Source organism: Orycteropus afer, unplaced genomic scaffold (assembly GCF_000298275.1).
Source record: "Orycteropus afer afer isolate SDZICR_OR568_19922 unplaced genomic scaffold, OryAfe1.0 scaffold00113, whole genome shotgun sequence".
Classification (NCBI taxonomy): domain Eukaryota; kingdom Metazoa; phylum Chordata; class Mammalia; order Tubulidentata; family Orycteropodidae; genus Orycteropus; species Orycteropus afer.
This window is the reverse complement of record NW_006921700.1, coordinates 6,103,259-6,121,703: the sequence shown is the minus strand read 5'-3', so window position 1 is coordinate 6,121,703 and position 18,445 is coordinate 6,103,259. Positions and strand designations below refer to the sequence as shown.

General features: G+C 41.3%; 1 protein-coding gene across 1 annotated transcript in view; it reads left to right on the top strand.

The window, feature by feature from the left end:
* Positions 1-18,445, top strand: part of KATNAL2 (katanin catalytic subunit A1 like 2) — a 57,335-nt gene that overhangs the window by 7,260 nt on the left and 31,630 nt on the right. Inside the window, exons 2-10 of the mRNA XM_007943835.1 lie at positions 2,584-2,750; positions 4,081-4,123; positions 6,836-6,953; positions 8,189-8,287; positions 10,422-10,520; positions 10,729-10,806; positions 15,147-15,245; positions 17,386-17,449; positions 17,984-18,102. Coding sequence (XP_007942026.1) covers positions 2,584-2,750; positions 4,081-4,123; positions 6,836-6,953; positions 8,189-8,287; positions 10,422-10,520; positions 10,729-10,806; positions 15,147-15,245; positions 17,386-17,449; positions 17,984-18,102 — 886 coding nt within the window. The remainder of the gene's footprint in view (positions 1-2,583; positions 2,751-4,080; positions 4,124-6,835; positions 6,954-8,188; positions 8,288-10,421; positions 10,521-10,728; positions 10,807-15,146; positions 15,246-17,385; positions 17,450-17,983; positions 18,103-18,445) is intronic.

The following is an 18,445-nucleotide window of genomic DNA, read 5'->3' as shown; positions in this document are numbered from 1 at the left end:
ACCAATCTCCATTAGACCAGTAAGCCTGGTCTTTTTTATGATTTTGAGTTTTGTTCCACATTTTTCTCCCACTCTGTCCAGGATCTCCTATTTTGATCTCTTTCCAAGTGGTTGACAGTGGTAGCCGAGGACCATTTAATTCTTCTGGTGTCAGGGTGATAATAGGCTGAACTAGGAGGTAGAATAGAAGTACTAAACACATTATTAGTCCAATTCACTATAATATCCCATGAAACCAGGTCCTTAAAAATCAAGGGACCAAATCCCATGAGGTATTTGGTTTTATATAAACAGACTCAACAGCTACTTTTATTTTGGTAAATGTATATCTATCACACAACTTTTGCTAATTCAACTTTTTATAGGCATATGACTTATTGACAGCAGTTACAATACTCAGCTGTGAAAATTTACCCTTAATCAAAGTAATTTTTCTATCATTGGAAAAACCCCATTTTGTCCTCCTTCTTGCTCCTGGTAACCACTACTAAACTTTGGTCTCTATATATTAGCTTTGTATGAGGCCATACAATATATGCCCTTTTGTGATTAACTCATTTCACTCAGCATATTATCTTCAAGCTCCATCTACTGTATTTTTCACATATAGTGCACCCATGTAAATAATGTGCCCATGCATATAACACAAAGCACACATAGAGAACTAATGCAGGAGGAAGTTTTGTGGTTTGCAAAAACCCATATAATGTGTGCATTATTTGTATAAAAATACAGTATATTGTAGCATGTATCAAGACTTCATTTCTCCTACTGGCTGAGTAGTATTCCATTGTATGGGTATAGCAAATTTTGTTTATCCATTTGCCTGTGGATGAGTGTTTAGGTTGTTTCTACCTTTTAGCTATTATGAATGGTAGCACTGCAGTGAATATTGGTGTACAGATATCTGTTTGACTCTCTGCTTTCAAGTCTTTTGGGTATATACCTAGGAATGGAATTGTTGGGTCATATGGAGCTCTGGTGGCAAAGTGCCTAAGGCATTTGACTGCTAACCAGAAGGTTGGCGGTTCAAACCCACCAGCCACTCCTCGGAAGGAAGGTTGGGCAATCTACTTCCGTAGTGATACTGCCTCGGAAACCCAAGGAAGGGTTGCTGTGAGTCAGATCCGACTCTACGGCAGTGAGTTTGTTTGTTTTTTTGGTTATTCTACTTTTCTTTTTTTTTTTTAGGAACATCCACACTGTTTTCCATGACAGTACAACAGAAATTCTTAATCTGAGGTCCTTAGATAAGCTGGAGGGGCCCTGGTGGTGCAGTGATTAGGCACTTGGCTGCTAAATGAAAGGTGGGCAGCTTGAACCTGCCAGCTGCTCCACAGAAGAAAGATGTGGCAGTCTGTTTCTGTAAAGATCCCAGCTTTGGAAACCCTACGGGGCAGCTCTGCCCTGACCTACGGGGTCGCTGTGAGTCAGAATCGACTGAACAGGAGCAGGTTTTGGTTTTGGATGAGCTAGAGAGGTGTGATGGTGATGAGGCCCTGACATTATATGCTAATTTGCGCATATTTGAAAATGTTCACATTTTTTGGGAGAAAGTCCTTGGTTTTACAAAGAAGTTTAGAACTAAATATTAAGACTGGAAAGCATTTGTACTTTCAGAGGATTTTGAGACACAAACTTGCTTCTTTTAAGTCGGATAACTTTACAACTGAACAAGTTAAAAGCATAGTGAAGAAGCTACTTAGACACAGAATTACACCATAGTGTAATGTGTGACTGGTTAGAAAATCAGTAGCAGTACACATCCAGATGAATTATTTGTATTGGATGATGTCTAAATTTCTGTGCAACTGTCTTCAATCAGAGCATCTTTGGAATTTTCTTCAGAGCTCATGACATAGTCTTTGGAATTGCTTCAATGATGGCAGTCTTGCCCTTTGGGGTTGAATTTGGTGTTTTTCAATTGTCAAACGTTATCTAAAATGCAGACTGGTCAATAAAGAGGTAATCAAAGTGGGCTAATACCCTTTTTTGGCTAAAAACAAGTAAAGGTTAAACACAAGATTTACATTCTTAGTTAATTTGCTTGTATGTCCTGACATCACTTGAATAATTAAGTAGCATCCAGAGGCAACTTCTTTGAAAAACATATTTAGATATATTTACCTAACTGTGGAAGGGCTCCTTATTCTACTGGCAAACCTCATGAGGAGCCCTGGTGGCACAAGGATTAAGTGCTCCCTTGCTCATCAAAGATTGTCATTTGAATTTACCCAGATGCTCTGTGGCAGAAAGATTTGGTGATCTGCTTCCATAAAGATTACAGCCTAAAACCCCCCATGAGACAGTTCTACTCTGTCAGATGGGGTCACTGTGAGTTGAACATTGGCTTGATGGAACCCAGCAACCAGCACATATATTCTAGTTTTCATCTATGGTGCTATTAATAGAGGCTTATGTCTCCTATGTGGTCACCATGGGTTGGAATCAACTTGACAGCACACAACAATGACAACAACACTTTGTATTAAATCTCTCCAATAGCATGCTCGTCAGGCCTGTTGGTCTTATTCTTTTTACTCAGTTGTTTTTAATTTTTTTTCACTTCTGTGAAATTGTCAGATATATCGACGCGGCCAATGCTTTGGAGCAAGAAACCAAACTGGGGTTACAACGCTTTGAAGTTTGTGACAACATTGATCTTGAAACTATTTTGATGGAATATGAAAGCTATTATTTTGTGAAATTTCAGAAATACCCCAAAATTGTCAAAAAGGCATCAGACACAGGTACATGGCTGTTTTCTAGAAATAGGTCTTTATCATGTCTTCAAGATTAGTGTTTCTTCCTCATCTTATTCCCAAATAGATGGTGCCCCTTCTCCTGCACTCAAAGAGTAGACCAGAAAGATCATGTGGCCTCTCTGAGCTCCAGGGGGGACAATTTAAACATAATTGTCTGGATATTGACATCCCTTTAGTCATGTTGGCATTTGTTTGAGGAATGTGTGTTTTACAGCAATAAAAGCAAACCCCCCGTGTATCACTGGTACTTTTTATAAGGCCAACATTACCTTCGTTTCTTTAGAGATGGAAAGAGCTGTTGGAAGAGAATAGATGACATTAAACTTTTTCTAGTTAGGAAGACCTATTATCTATCTTGAAAATAACACGAAAATGAGTATTGGTGAAGCTAATAGCTCATGTATAGATAATGAAATGCTTTTGAAAGCCATCAATCCAGATAATGATCAATATAATGCAAAGACCCTATATAGGTTAGCAGTCAAGGAGGCTGGCTGGAGGAAAGCTCTAAAGTGAGGGCCCTATGTTTTGTAGTAACATTGACTTAGAAGTCTGTAAGTGGGGGAAGTAATTATAAACCAAGGGAGATCATTGCCCTGTTTATAAGGCACTTGTTAAGCCACAGACTTTAACATTTCATGTAGGGACCAGGAAACCAAGAGGAACATTAATTAAAAATAGCCAGGGCCGAATCTCAGAACTAAAGGGTCTAAGAGGTATTTTCAACCCCCCTCCCTTCCAACAGAGTACAGAGCTTGGCTTCTCTGACTGATTGTTAGATCAGGGTGTTGGCAGAAGAAGTGCTGACTCTTAGCCACTAGGCCACCAGGAATATTGTTGACACGATCTGATTTCTAGATTGCTGGTCGATGTAGTGTGATATCCATAGTCTCCCGTGATATTTGGACAATACTGTTTTTACTTTAAGGTAAACTGGTAGACTATGGCTGACATGTGTTCCCTGCTAGACTCATGATGATCCGGGCGGCTCATGCAGCACAGCAAAATGGTGTCATGTGAAGATAGAAAGTGAGCCCATATAGGAGTTGCCACCAGCTCCATGGTATCCAACACATTAAATATCTGAGGACCTTAGGGTCTCTCTGTGTATGGAAATGCTTAGGAAGTAGGGGTCTCTTTCTCATAGCCAGTAATTTCATGTCTCTCTAAATGAAAAGAACTTAGAGTATCTGGGAAAAGCTGTAGTAGAAAAATTTCAGAGCAAAGTAAAAGGGAAAACATACCTGAGAATCACCCTTCCTCTCTCTTAAAAATTAAATTGTTTCCTTTTCCCCCAATATCTGTTTTGCCACAGCAGAAAATAATTTACCACAAAGAAGTGGAGGGAAGACCAGAAGGTAAAGTGAATGGTAATTCATCTTGACTATCTCAACTCTGGGAGTTTGTGGGATCCCCTTCCAGAAAATTTTCCAGTGCAGGTCCGTGACTGATTACCAGTCATACCAGACTGTGGTCATGTGTCCTTGTGGGTCCCAGCCATGGGTCTCCCTAACACTGCAGCTCCCAGAACTTGGCCCAGTATCTTTGGGCACCCCTGGTTTTACTGCAAATGATTGCATCCAGTGGAACTCTGTCTTTTCAGGCCATGTGGAATCAAATGTATGGAGCTCGGAGATAAAAACAAAGACCCAGGTTCAAGTCCTGGCTCCGCTAATTACAAGCTTGGAGCAAGTTTCTTGACAGTAGTGAGTGCTCAGCACATAGTGAGTTTTCAACAGATAGTGAGCACCCAAGAAATATTATCCCCACCTTTTTTGTTTTAATCTTATCTGTAACTTCTTTAAGTACTCCCACATCCTTTAGATGTGTCCTCACATCTAAAGATAGGCAGGAAGCCAGGAGGTTCAAGCCTATACTTCTTTCTTCCCCAAGGCTGGCCTGACATGGACCTGTTCTCTTACTTTTTTCCTCCTTTTCTCACACACATCATGTGTGCCTTTCTCCACCTTCTCAAATCCAAATCTCATTTGGGACTTGTAGTATCTCACTGGAGCTCCATTATCTCTTGACCATTCTGGGTGGACACATTCTTCCACAAGGTCCCCCACTCTGGCTTCGGTGTCATGCTTTGTTCCTCTTTTCTCACTCCCAACCCACACTCCTGCCGTTTCACATCTGTTTAGAAATGTACATGTGGGGCTCTGCTGCAGAGGGATGGCACAGCTTTGGAGCATCAGGGTCTAGATGGACTTTTGTTCTTTTAATAAAGCCTACACCCCAGGGGAAGGTTAAAGTTGAGTGGCTATAGGGGCCACACAACCATTCAGACAGTGAACACATTTTTTAAAAAATCTCACAATGCTATTGAAAGAAAGAAGTCTTAGCTTGTGATAAGCAGTTTATCAGGCTCTCAGGAGGTGTGAGTTCTATGTGCCCCCACTGAATTGCCTGCTCTTGTGAATCCAGTTCCCTTGTCTGCAGTCTGGGAAGGAAGGGCAAGAACACCTCACAGGGCTGTTTGGAAGAGCTTTTAAGAATGGTGGTGGGGCTTATGTATGCTTCATGATAATACTCAAGAGAAGCTTCTGCCTAGGGCTAGCTTGGCTTTGCGCTGTTCTTTAGGAACAGTTTTATTGTTTTGATAGAAGTGTTATTCTTTTATTTATAGTTTCCGTAAAGCTAGTCAGACTCCAGTAATAAATGTTAACTACTTGAGAGTAGAAACAGTGAGGAGCATTTTAAAAGCCTAACTTTGGAATGCATTTAGATTCGGATGATTTTTCAGCTAACATTCATACTGGAACCTCCTCAGCATTCTGTGAGGGAATGTTGTTGGAGTGCTTTGTTTTGGGGACAGAGCATGGTGGCACAGTAGACAGCTCAGAGTAACTTTAGCTCCTCTCTGGGTAAATGTTTGTAGGCGGCAAGCATAAAGGTTGGAGTCAAGAAGGATAATGAGAAAAGTAATGAGTGGTGTTTTGAGTTATAATTTTATACTCAAAGATAGTTACTGAATTGAGAGATTGTATTATGAAACTGGATATTAGCAAATGAAAGTGTCTTCTCCTAATTCTTGCATTTCATACCAGAGAGCAAGCTTCCAGTTTCCAGATTTGCAGATGAGCCAAAGGTGGGAAGATCTGCTACTGTGGTGAATGACAGAATTTGGATCCTAAAAGGTCTTGACAATTTGGGAGATGAGCCCAAAATAACAAAATGAAGTTTAATGGAATAAGGTTTAAGCTCTGTGTTAGTTTCCAAGGGCTGCCATAACAAAGTGCCACAAACTCTGTGACTTAAAACAACAGAAATTTCTCACAGTTCTGGAGGCCAAATGTCTGAAATCAAGGTGCTGCCAGGGTCACACTCTCTCTGAAGGGTCTAGGGTAGGAATCCCTCCTTAATTTTCCTTCTTGCGGGCCCAGGTTTTCCTTGATTTGTGGCAGCATAACTCCAATGTCTGCTCTGTCTTCTTTCCTCTGTGTCTGTTCTCCGTGTCTCATATTCTTCCTGTAAGGGCACCAGTCAGATTGGATTAGGGCCCACTCTACTCCAGTATGACCTCATGTTAACTAATTACACCTGCAAAGATGCTGTTTCCAAAGAAGGTGACATTCAAAGGTACCAGGAGGTTAATACTTGAACGTATCTTTTTGGGGGACATGAATCAACCCATAACAAACTCTAACCAAAGAGTCATAACAAATAGTTCCCCATTACAAAATCAGAGATCTTGAGTTTTGAGTTAAATGAAGGTGCGGAGTCTATCAGTGTAACATAGTTGCTCACATGGTATTGAGTCTCATCAATAGAAATACAGTGTCCAAACTTGTCTTATAGGATGAAGGAGAAATGGAGATGAATTAGGGACCTCCTAGGGAGGTACATTCTTGAACCCAGTCTTGGAGGAACCCACTGTGCAGACTGGGATGAGTTGGGACTTAGTTTGACAAAGTGGGCAGGTAGTACAGATAGAAGGACCTGTTGGGTCACATCTGCATATATTTCAAGAACCTGGCCCCCTCTTTAAGTGTGGTACACTGGTTGTTTATTTATCTCAAGTGAAATGGTTAGAAAAATTTCCTCCAAGATCTTTGTTCCTTCCCTAGGATAACAAGTGACAATTGTCAAAATCTCCCCAAGATCAATCAGCAGAAGTCACGGCCCAAAACCACAGTGGGGAGGGCAGGGGACATCAAATCTCTCAATAAGGACCATCCCAAACAGGTGAGTATGGCTTTGCTTGGCATTGGTTATATCAAGTTGACTGAGAAATAATCCAAAGAAAAAAGTCAAGTTTGTTTATTTTTTGGGGGACCTATATTTTAAAAATTACTGTGTGATTTAATTAAATTATAGCTTTTCTTCCAATATGGGCAAATCTCCAGATTTCCTAATGTTTGTTAATATGAGTAGGAAGACCCCTTCCTCCCCTGAAGCCTTCCCCTGATCTAAGTGCCTGATGAAGGGCGTTGGGGTGGGGTCCAGGCCCAATCAGAGCAGGAGGGTCTGGTTGCTGTTGGGCTCATCCTCCCATTTACGGTAGTTGTAGGCAGCAGATCTTCCTGTCCTGAAGCGAGTATCTCTCTGCGTTCCTAAATATAGGCCAGGGATAGTTTCAGGATGACTGTGCCTCAGAGGCTCCAAGGAGCTTCTTCAAAGCGGACGTGGCCATCTCCATCCCAGACCTCCACATTGGAGATTTCGGGAGAGATTTCTGTGCTTGCTGGTGAGAGGACAGCAAGAGGAGAGAGCCTGGCAGATGGGGGAAGTTGATGACTTCTGGCTCAGGAGGCCCATGCCAACAACTTCCAAGGTTTCAAAGGAAAGAGGACCATTGGAGTCTGTGAAAAGGAATGGGAAGAATTAGTCTCAACGATGTCTGGCAGGATAGAGAAGAAAAACCACAAAACTCAATTGGTCAAGAGAAAACTCTTGCACTCAAGGAGGTCCAGTGGTTTGAGGGAGGGGACACAGGGCAGAATTAGTCTGGTTGACTTCACTGCATCTCCAAATACAGCTACCCTGGCCATGAACACCTCTGGTCACAAGAGAAAAGGCAAGGAATCCCTTCCTCAGGATGACAACAGTTGTCTAAATCTCCCCAAATCAATCAGCAGAGGCCACGACCCAAAACCACAATAGGGAAGACAAGGGACATCAAATCTCTCAATAAGGAGCATCCCAAACCCTAGTGGTAGGTTGAGGCACAAATGTGTCCTCTGTTGTGAAAGCCACTCAGAATCCATGACCTGTGTCTTCTCAGTCCTCCAGGGACTGCCCCTTCCACATGGCACAGACAGGTAGTTAGTTCATCTTGTTGAGTCTTGACAAAAGTAGCCACATTACACATGAAGTTCCTCATTTACAGAACTGGCATTTGATTTTTGGATGATGGAAGAACCAATCAATGACAACAGCATCTTGGTCACTGACTTCTCATTGTCTCCCTCTTTCTTCAGGAGATTGTCAATAACACTCACACAGAGAGTGCTGACTTTGGCTTAAATATCTCAGGAATCAGCAAAGGTAGTGGAGAAGGAAATGCCCACCCACGAAAGGTGAGTGGACTCATGAACCCGAGCACCGAAAGGGGGCATTTCTTTTGTTTTTAAAAATTGAAAATAAGAAATGTTATTTCTGTCAAAGAGGAAAGTTAATTATGTAATGATCAAAGGTTGGCTGTGAGTAGACTGGGAAGAGCACTGGATGAGGATCAGAACACTGGGTTCTGCTCTGGAATCTCCTCGTTTCTGGATGAGTGAAGTGCCACATCTCTGTGGAGCTGTTTCTTTATTTGTAAATTGAGGGGTTTGGAAGAGGTAGCTTCTAATGTTCCTTTCAGCTTAAAAACTCTGTGATTAAAGTAGTAAACCTTGATGTAATATCCTGGATTATTTAACTGAGTGTCTCCTCCTATTCATTCTTTTCTGTCCTGTCAGTGATAGTTGATTAGTGGTGTCACCTTTCTCCTTGGAGGTGTGACTGTAGGCTTAAATGTAATTTAATGTGAACTGTAAAACCTCAGTTCATGTAGTGCCAATCATGTCCTCCATAGTATTTCTACCCCTTTCAAGATGTCAGAATTCCTAAAGCATAGTTTATCAAACAGAACAGACCCAGATTGGGTGAATATAGTCAAAAGATGGGTAAATATATGCCATTTGGAGATGAACACCACCAATATCAACACCAATGTGTTTCTCTTGATTGTAACCTTCTGGGTTGTATTGCTTTAAGAGTCTTCATTCTTCTCTGATCAAGTTCTCAGCTACAGGACTGCTGACTTAGCTCTACCCAGCTCAACTGAATTCTGTGTGTATGAGTTTGGAGAGGAGGCTGGGACATCCCTGAAAATCAATGGGAGCTACCTCATTGGCTTCACTTGGCTCTACTGGGCCTCAGTAGGGTCAGATGTTACCTGAAAGGCTGGGGGTTCAAACCCACCCAGAGGGGCCTCAGCAGAAGGTGATCTGCTTCTGAAAGATACTGGAAATCCCCACGGAGCAGAGTTTTACTCTGAAGCTCAGGGGTCGTCTCTGCGTGTCTAGTGCTGCTGCAGAAGAAATACCACACATGGATGTCTTCAACAAACAGATTCATTCTCTCACGGTTTGTTGTTGTTGTTGTTATGTGCTGTGGAGTCAGACCCGACTCACAGTTTAGGAGGCTAGAATGACAAATTCAAGGCTCCAGCTCAGATGCTTCTCAGCTGTGTAACCTTGGGCAAGTTGCTTAATCTCTCTAAACCTCATTTCTCTCATCTATAAAATGGAAATGATCAGTGCCTGCTTTAAATGACATAATGAATGGAGAGTGCCTCAATCCAAGGCAAACCCACTACCATTGAGTCAATTCTGATTCATAGCAATCCTATAGGACAGAGTAAAACTGCCCCGCAGGGTTTCTAAGGCTGTAATCTTTACAGAAGCAGACTGGCCCATCTTTCTCCCATGGAGTGGCTGGTGGGTCCGAACCTTGCAGTTAGCAGCTGAGCACTTTAACCACTAGCACATAATAAACAATAAAGGCTAGTTATTATTATTTGTTTTTTGCTTCTTCTTTTTCTCCTCTTTCATGGGGGAGACAAGGTGACAATGGAAGGATTTGGGTGACACATATTCTAGGTTTAAATCCTTTAGTCATTTGTTGGCTGTGTGTTCCTGGGCAAGTCATTTAACTTCTCTGGGCCTTACTTCTACATGAAACTGGGTTATTACTAGCTATAGTAGAGGTGTTACAAGAATTAAAAAAAAGAATCCTCACAAAGCACCTTGCACACCTCTCTTGTGCTGGGCACTCTACCGAGTGGTGAATGTAAATTATAGGAAAAAGGAACTATCATTTACCCCTGTGCCAGGGAGTTCTTCCTGTGTAGAATGTTTTAAATGACGAGACAATATAGGGGAGGCAGACATACAAGGAAGCAGATGGTATGTGTCAGGAACTGAAAAATGTTTGTGAATTTGTATTCAAATCAACTTCTTTCTGAAGAATTCATTTACAAGTTTTTTAGAGTGTCTCAACTTGAGGAAATCATCCTATTCGACATTAGTCCAGGTGATTTATAGAGCTTAGCTTTGTGTGTGCTGCTTATCAAGGTACATAGATACATTTTGATTTAATGAAACTAAGCTATTAAGCATAGTTTTCCCTCATGTTTTAATGGCATAAATAACCATTATTCCCTTTCAGGGCCAAGTCATTGACTTCCGAGGGCTGCTCACAGATGCTATCAAAGGAGCAACTAGCGAACTAGCCTTGAACAGCTTCGATTGTAACCCAGACCCCTCAGTAAGTGGCTAAGACGTGACATTCATCTTTCAGACTGTCAACATCCAGATGAACTTTAGAAATATCATTTTGACCATAGTGAAACCTTGAGATCAAGTCAAAGGGTATAGTGCCTGCCACCATTTGTTTCACCGAGACCCATGCTCTGTTTCTCTTCCGAAGTCATGCAGCACTATCATAATGTGAGGCTTTTTGTTCCCTTCGTCAGGAACGGTTGCTGAAACCTCTGAGTGCATTTATTGGCATGAACAGTGAGATGCGAGAGTTGGCAGCCGTGGTGAGCCGGGTAAGATCTGATACTCAGTTCACAAATTTACAGAGGCGGATTGGGGCTCCTGGAGCACTGTGGGCTGCTGCTTTTATTAATAACAATAAATATGATAATTTATTTATAAAGTGCCCCCACTTGCGAAGGCACTCATATTGTTTAGAGGCACAATAATGCATGATAAATAAATTATAGAATCATAAAATTACAATATGAAAAGCCCACTATCTCACTACAGAGTCCAAGAAAACCAGAGGAGAAAAAGACTTAGAACGGAAGGGACAGGTGAAAGGTTTGAGAGCAGAGCCAAGAGTTAAGGAAAGAAAGCCTCCAAGAGAAGCAAAGAGTACGTTTGCATCTTGTTTAAAAAGTCAAAGCCTAGAAATAGGCTGATGACTCCGTAGTTGAAAATTTCCATAGAAAGCAAGATTAGTAGTAGGAATTTTACCATCCAGATGACTGATTTTTCAAGCTTGTGCTATAGACTCTAAAGGAAGTAAAGCCTAATGGTTACAGACACCAGCTTTGGAATACATTAACCTGGATTTGATTTCTCACTCCTCCTGTTTCTAGCTATATGACTTTGAGCAAGTTACTTGGTGTTTTGGTCATCTAGTGCTGCTCTAACAGAAGACATCACAAATGGTTGGCTTTAATAAACAGGAGTTTATTCTGTTACAGTTTTGGAGGCTAGACATCTGAGTTCAAAGTGCCAAGCTCTAGGAGCTGAGTGAAAGCCCCTTGACCTTGGGCTTCAGCTCTGCCTCTTGCTCCTGGCCCACTGGAGCTAGAGTTATCTCTTCACTCAGGCAGCAGCTGACTGCTGAGGCTAACAAGCCCAAGGTCGACAAATAAAATGGCACAGTCCCAATATTACCAAACAACATGGCAGGCCACTAGTTCAAGTCCAAAGACAGTCCCAAGATCAGCAGGAAACATGGCAGACTGCTAAATGAAGACTTGGCTACATGCAGGGTCCAAGTGTGCCAAAAAGCTGCAGAGACCTTTCTCAATGCTTCTCTTTATATACTGGAAGAAGACCATATTCCTAAGGTAGCTACTCAGCTCTTCCCATAGATTCCACCATAGAGTTGATAACCAGTCTCATCATGTACAGTAACTACATCCAGCTGCCCAGCTACTAAAACCAAGTTAACACATAACTTTAACAACCACACTTGGGACTAGAATAGACAAGGAGCTCTGGTAGTGTAGTGCCTAAGGCACTTGACTGCTAACCAGAAGGCTGGTGGTTCAAACCCACCAGCTACTCCTCAGAAGGAAGGTTGGGCAATCTACTTCTGTAGTGATACTGCCTTGGAAACCCAAGGAGAGGTTTCTATGAATCGGGTCTGACTTGACAGTGCATAACAACAACAACTGGGTTATAGGATATGTTTCTAATTTCTCATGATCTTATTATATTTAATGCAAGACTGAAACCTAAGCAGGCTATTTAAAATGATCCACAAAACACACAGCTACTTGAGTTATTTAAGGATTCCTCAGGTGTCTCTGTCCTGTTCAGGAGTTGTTTACTGCATGCTTATTATGTCTACTAAGCAACATCATGATAAATGGAGAAAAGATTAAATTGCCAAGGATTTGATTTTAAATGCCAATGGAAGCAGCAGCAAATGAAGTATTGCATTGAGAAATTCTGCTGTAAAAGACCTCTTTAAAGTTTTACAAAGCAAAGATGTCACCTTGAAGACTAAGGTGCAACTGACCCATGCCATGGTATTTTCAGCTGCTCCATATGCATGTGAAAGCTGAACAATGAAGAAACCAAAGAAGAATCGATACCTTTGAATTATGGTATTGGTGAAGAATATGGAAAAGGCCATGGACTGCCAGAAGATAAAGCAAATCCGTCTCGGAAGAAGTACAAATAGAATGCTCCTTAGAAGTGAGGATGGTGAGACTTCATCTTGGACGTGTTATCAGGATGGACTTGCATGGTAAAGAAGAGGGTGAGTGCAAATGAAGAAGACCCTCAATGAGATGGACTGAGCCAGAGGCTGCAATAATGGGCTCAAGCATGGCAAGGATTGTGAGGCTGAGCAGCGTTCCATTCTGCTGTACACGGTGCCAACGATTGGAACCAACTCAACAGAACCTGACAGCCACAACAACCTCTTGTGCCAGATCAGTGCTGGGTGCTGGAAACACAAAAGAGGAGTGACCATACATTCCTTGTCGGCAAGAATTTCTCATCCCCTCAGCAAGGCTCACTTTGAGAGCATAAAGGAGGGGTATTTTGCACCAAAGGAGGAGGAGGTGTTAAGGAAGAGGGTATATAGGAAACAGCCACTTGAACAAGAGTGAAGAGGGAGGATGGGAGGTACTCTGGGCAGAGGCCTGTAAGAGTGAGAAAGTATAGCTGGTGCCGTGTTTCTGGTGAGCAAAGTAAGAATTAGGGAGTGGTGGGAAATGAGACTGCAGAGGCCAGGGTTCCTCAGAAAGGGTCCAGTGGACAGGACCTAGAGCCTCTAGGTTACGGGGTGGAGAAAAAAGTCTTTGAAACATGTCTATAGAGGAACAGGATAATCCAATATCCTATTAGGTAATTTATTCTATTGAAAGTGTGGGGGGTGGATGTCAAAGAAATGGAGATGAGGAGACCAACTATGAATGGATCCCAGTGAGATGGGATGAGGGATTGAGGCAGGCTCCAGTCATTGGGGTGCATAAGAGAGCAGAAAAATATTTCTCATACTCACAAAAATCAGTAGTCTCGTTACCATTTAACGAAAGGATAACAGGACAAGTGAGGATAGAATTGTAGAGTGGAAGTGGCCTGAAATGATACTATCAGGAATTCTTTTTCTAGTACCTTGGGAGGCGGTCATTCAGGCTCCGCTTGGTTGCTGACAGTAATGAGCGCTCACTCCTCAATGAGGCAGTCTTGGTGAGCTTTGACTGATAACTCTGGATTGATATAAGGAGTAACTTTCTTTTGGGAAAATAACACTGCCGTGTAGAACTCAATCCCAAACCTAGAAGAGGGAAGAAAAAACACTGTTGTCTATAAACCAAAACTAAACTCACTGCTATTGAGTTGGTTTCACTCATTGTAACCCTTCCTTGGGTTTTCAAGGCAGTATCTCTATGGAAATAGATCACCCCATCTTTCTTCCTAGGAGTGGCTGGCTGGTGGGTTTGAACCGCCAGCCTTCTGGGTTAGCAGTCAAGTGCCTTAGGCACTATGCCACCAGAATTCCTACTATTGTCTATGAATGTCCTGAATTCCAAGGTAGATGAATTTCTATTGTGTGAAAAGCTTTCCCTCAAAAGGGGCAGTAATAAGAAGGAGAGTGCCTGGGGCCAGTGTGCAGATACGGGCTTTAAAGACAGGATGGCTCTCTCAAGATTTTGGAAAGCTGACTGCTTTTTCTGTACCCATCCATGAAGTCATAAGCAACCAAAATCACTTGCATGAATAGTGGCTGCTTGTGGTAGAAGGAACTGGGTGGATCAAGGACCCTGCTGGCAAGATAACATCTTACCAGCATGTATGGCCTATTGAAAATTATATAAATAAACTGTTTATAGATTGTTCTGTAGTCATTCAGAATGACTTTGGAAGGAGACTTTTTTTTTTTTTTTCCTGATATAACACTCTAGCTATTCAGTTTGCCCGAAACAGCTCATACGGAGAAAGGCCCCTGAGTGACTGTTCTGAGATGTCTTGTGAAATTGAAGTTTGGAAACTGTAAATTAGTTATCAGTAAAAGCTACTTTAATTGATTACCCTAGATGGTTGCTACAGGGCTCTACTATACGAGGGGAAAGCGGCACTTTTGCTTGGTTGTCGGCTTCCTTGAATTTTGTAGAAGCAATTGCTCCTGATGGAAGTAGGGAACAATCACTAGGGAAAAAGAGAAATTGGTTTCAGAGGAGCATTATCTCTTTCATGTAACAAATTAAGAAAGTGTTTGTGAGATCAAGGAGCAAGAGAGAGACCAGGTACTAGCTAGAAACTATGTTTCGCAGTAAAAGCTAATGTAATTTGAAGGCATATTCTGTAGCTTTGATTAGTGTCATAAATCAACATGGTTTGTTATTGACCGAAGACAGGTATAGTCCATTGTTAGGAGATTTTTTTCCCCCCTAAAAGTACCATCTTATATCATCAATAGTGTCTTCAGGGAAAATCATTGAATATTTTCATGGCATCCCTTTGGTGAACTAACCCAAAATTACAATGCGTATATATACATATAGATATAATATGAAGTTTTTTATCACCATTGCTTTATGTCCTACTATAAGTCAAGTGTTCTGCTGCTCCTGTGTTTATTGTAGTTGTAGAGGAAAACATTCGTTTTAACAAAATGATCAAATGTGCATTGCAGGACATTTATCTCCATAATCCAAACATAAAGTGGAATGACATTATTGGACTCGACGCAGCCAAGCAGTTAGTCAAAGAAGCTGTTGTGTACCCTATAAGGGTAAGGATGGGAGGCCTCCTGGGGGTTATTTCTGTTCCTTATCCATTGGATAAGCCATATGTCACTGACCCATCAGGAAGGGAAGGATGATTTTCTGTCCACAAGTTCACTTTTTGCCTGTGTCGCAGCACTTTGTCAACACTGGAGCATGGCGACCCAAATCATTCAAGGCAATTTAAAATCATGGTACATCTGGTTCAAGGCAAGTGTCTGCTCTAAGTGATAATGTAAGATCTAAGACTGTGGTGTATATGATTTTTCAGTTACTGTAGATTGGTTCAAATTAGCCTGCCTTGCTGAAAATAGACTTCTTATAGTAGAAATGCTTCCCGTAGAAGAGGGCCTCTCATTTAGTTTCTGTGGACCCCTGCTTCAGGGTCTTGGAGCTTTGCTTTTGGCTGATTGTGCAGACTACGTAGCTCCTCCCAGGACAGCGGCCGGCACAGCCAGCGAGTTGCTCTCATTCCTGATAAGTCTCTATGGTTCCCTAAGTGCGTAGAAAACTAGAAGAACAAAAACTCCCATGTTTGGTTGATGAGAAAGTGAATATATCACTTAGCTTTTGCTGTATAACAGGCTATCTGAAAACTTACTGTCTTGAAACAACAGTAATTTATATGCTTGTACTTCTGTGGGCAGTTTGGGCTGGCCTCAGCTGGGCTGCCTCATCTCTTTTCTTCATGGTATTGGCTGGGCTTAGTCACGTGTCTGGAGCATCAGCCAGTGTGGCTGGAAAGGCCAGAATTAATAGGACAGCCGAGACTTCCCTCCATGTGACTTTATGCCCTTCAGCAGGCAAGTCCAGTCTTGTCTATGTGGTGGCAGGAAAGTTCTCAGAAAGAAACAAGAAAGGAAAAGTCCCAATATGTAGCAGTTTTCAAGGCTTTTCTTATATTTTTAAGTCTTTTATTATACTTGCTAATGTCTCATTGGCCAAAGCAAGTCATATAGCCAAGCCCAGATTCAAGAGGTAGAGAAATAGATTCCAGTGCTTGATGGCAGAGCTGAAAATAATTTGTGGCTTTTTTTTCTATAATCTCTCTCAGTCAGGGTATACACATATATTTTATTGAATAACCTACATATGCTTACCATTGAGTCCATGAAGACGCTGGTTTTTAGATGCTGCTAAGGAGACAAAAATCTTAAATTTGGATTATTTCCTACCTCCCCACCCCCCACATTCAGACAGCGTGTAAGAAATATGATGTTGTTCACAATTAGTAGAAGGTTACTCACCATTTCCTCTAAGTGAATGTATGGTACAATATTTTTTAAAAGGATAGAACATCTAATTGAAACTCTCTGGATGTGTTATCTCCATGGTATTATAAGCTCTATATTGTGATGGTGTTGAGATTTTCATATTAGTATCAGCAAGAAACAAATATCTAGTTAAAATTTTATTACTGCTTTTCTTTCCCGCCCCCTCCTGTTCTCTACCAACCCTGCCTATCCCCCTGATTGTTTGACCTTTAACTAATGGAAGACACTCACTGAAGTCTATGCATTTCTGTTTGGAGTCAGTGTTTCATCATGCATTTGCCACTGTATGTTCCCAACTTCTGAAACTGGTTGCACCATAGCTTTTGGCTTTATTCACATACACACTTATTTGCTGTTTCTAGTATTTGTCCTAACATTAGTACCTGCTTTATAACATTCAAAAGGTTATCAAGGGCTCTGCATAGAGAACTTCGGGAGATATGATGGTAGACATATAACAAACTACTATAGCAGAAAGGAAAAGTACTTATGTATGACTTTCTTTTTCAATTGCTCTTTTAGTTTCTAAAATGTTTATGATGATGGGAAATTTTCTTTTAGTTTCTGTTTGTGGGTGATGGTTACACAACATGATTAATGTAGCTGATGTCACTAAATTGTACACCTGAAATATGTTGAATAGGCAAGTGTTGTGTTTATATATGTTACAACAATAAAAGACGTATTTTAAAAATTGCTCTTTTAAAAAGCTACATAAATTAGGCCAGGCATTCTTATCAAGTGTGAAAGTAAAATTGGGATAAATAAGAAAGACAGATCTGTTTCCATTCCAGCTTTGCTCGCTTGCCTGTGTTAAGGGTTGGTGGGCTGATGTACTGGTACCAAAGCTTATCATTGTTCCTTGTTTCCACAGTACCCACAGTTGTTTACTGGGATTCTTTCCCCCTGGAAAGGACTGTTGCTTTATGGCCCTCCAGGTAAAGACCTTGACTTTTGGTCTTGATGTTGTGTATGTTGCAAAGGAATAATTGCCCTCGTCTGACTTCACTTCAGGGAAGGCATTTACTGCTAATCAGAAGGTTGACAGTTCAAACCCACCAGCCACTCTGTGGAAGAAGATGAGACAATCTACTTCCATAAAAATTTACTCCCTTGGACCCAATGAGGGTCACTATGAGTCAGAATAGACTTGATGCAGTGGGTTGGCTTCACATCAAGGAGCAGCTCTGCTGCTAACCAAAAAGTCAGCTGTTCAAATCCACCAGCTACTCTGTGGGAGAAAGATATGGCTTTATAAATCTGTAAACATTTATAGCCTTGGAAATCCTATGGGGCAGTTCTACTCTGTCCTATAGTCAACAGTGGTGGTGGTGGTGGGTCCTCAGTTCAAGGATAAGGCAAATGATAGCTGAGGAGCCACTTTCTCCTTCACTAGTGAGATTGACATCTGTGTGTAAGCAGAGAAATGGAGTTTGATTACCTGCTCATATTTTATCCACATGTGTCTCTAGGAACAGGAAAGACTTTATTGGCCAAAGCTGTGGCTACTGAATGTAAAACAACCTTCTTTAATATTTCTGCATCTACCATTGTCAGCAAATGGAGAGGGGATTCAGAAAAACTTGTTCGGGTAGGCATTCTTGATTTTGCTTTTTCACATTAAGTTGTAGCAAAACACGATGATGCAAAATTATTTTAGAGCTTATTTGTTTTTATGTGATTAATGTTAGATTTTATCCTAAATCTTGATTACCAAAAGCCTGGGAAATGGATTGACCATTGTATGTGGACATTAATCATGCCCTCATCAGCAAAACTTGATTTCTCTTCCTTTGGAAATTTGACCAAGAGCCCCTTTTTGATTCAGGTAATTTAGGAATGGAAGCTGGAAAAGAATTGGCCCTAAAGTGGCCTATTCTTTTCTTTAGTTAAAAAGCATTTAATATTAAGCATACGCAGTGTATTCCATTAAC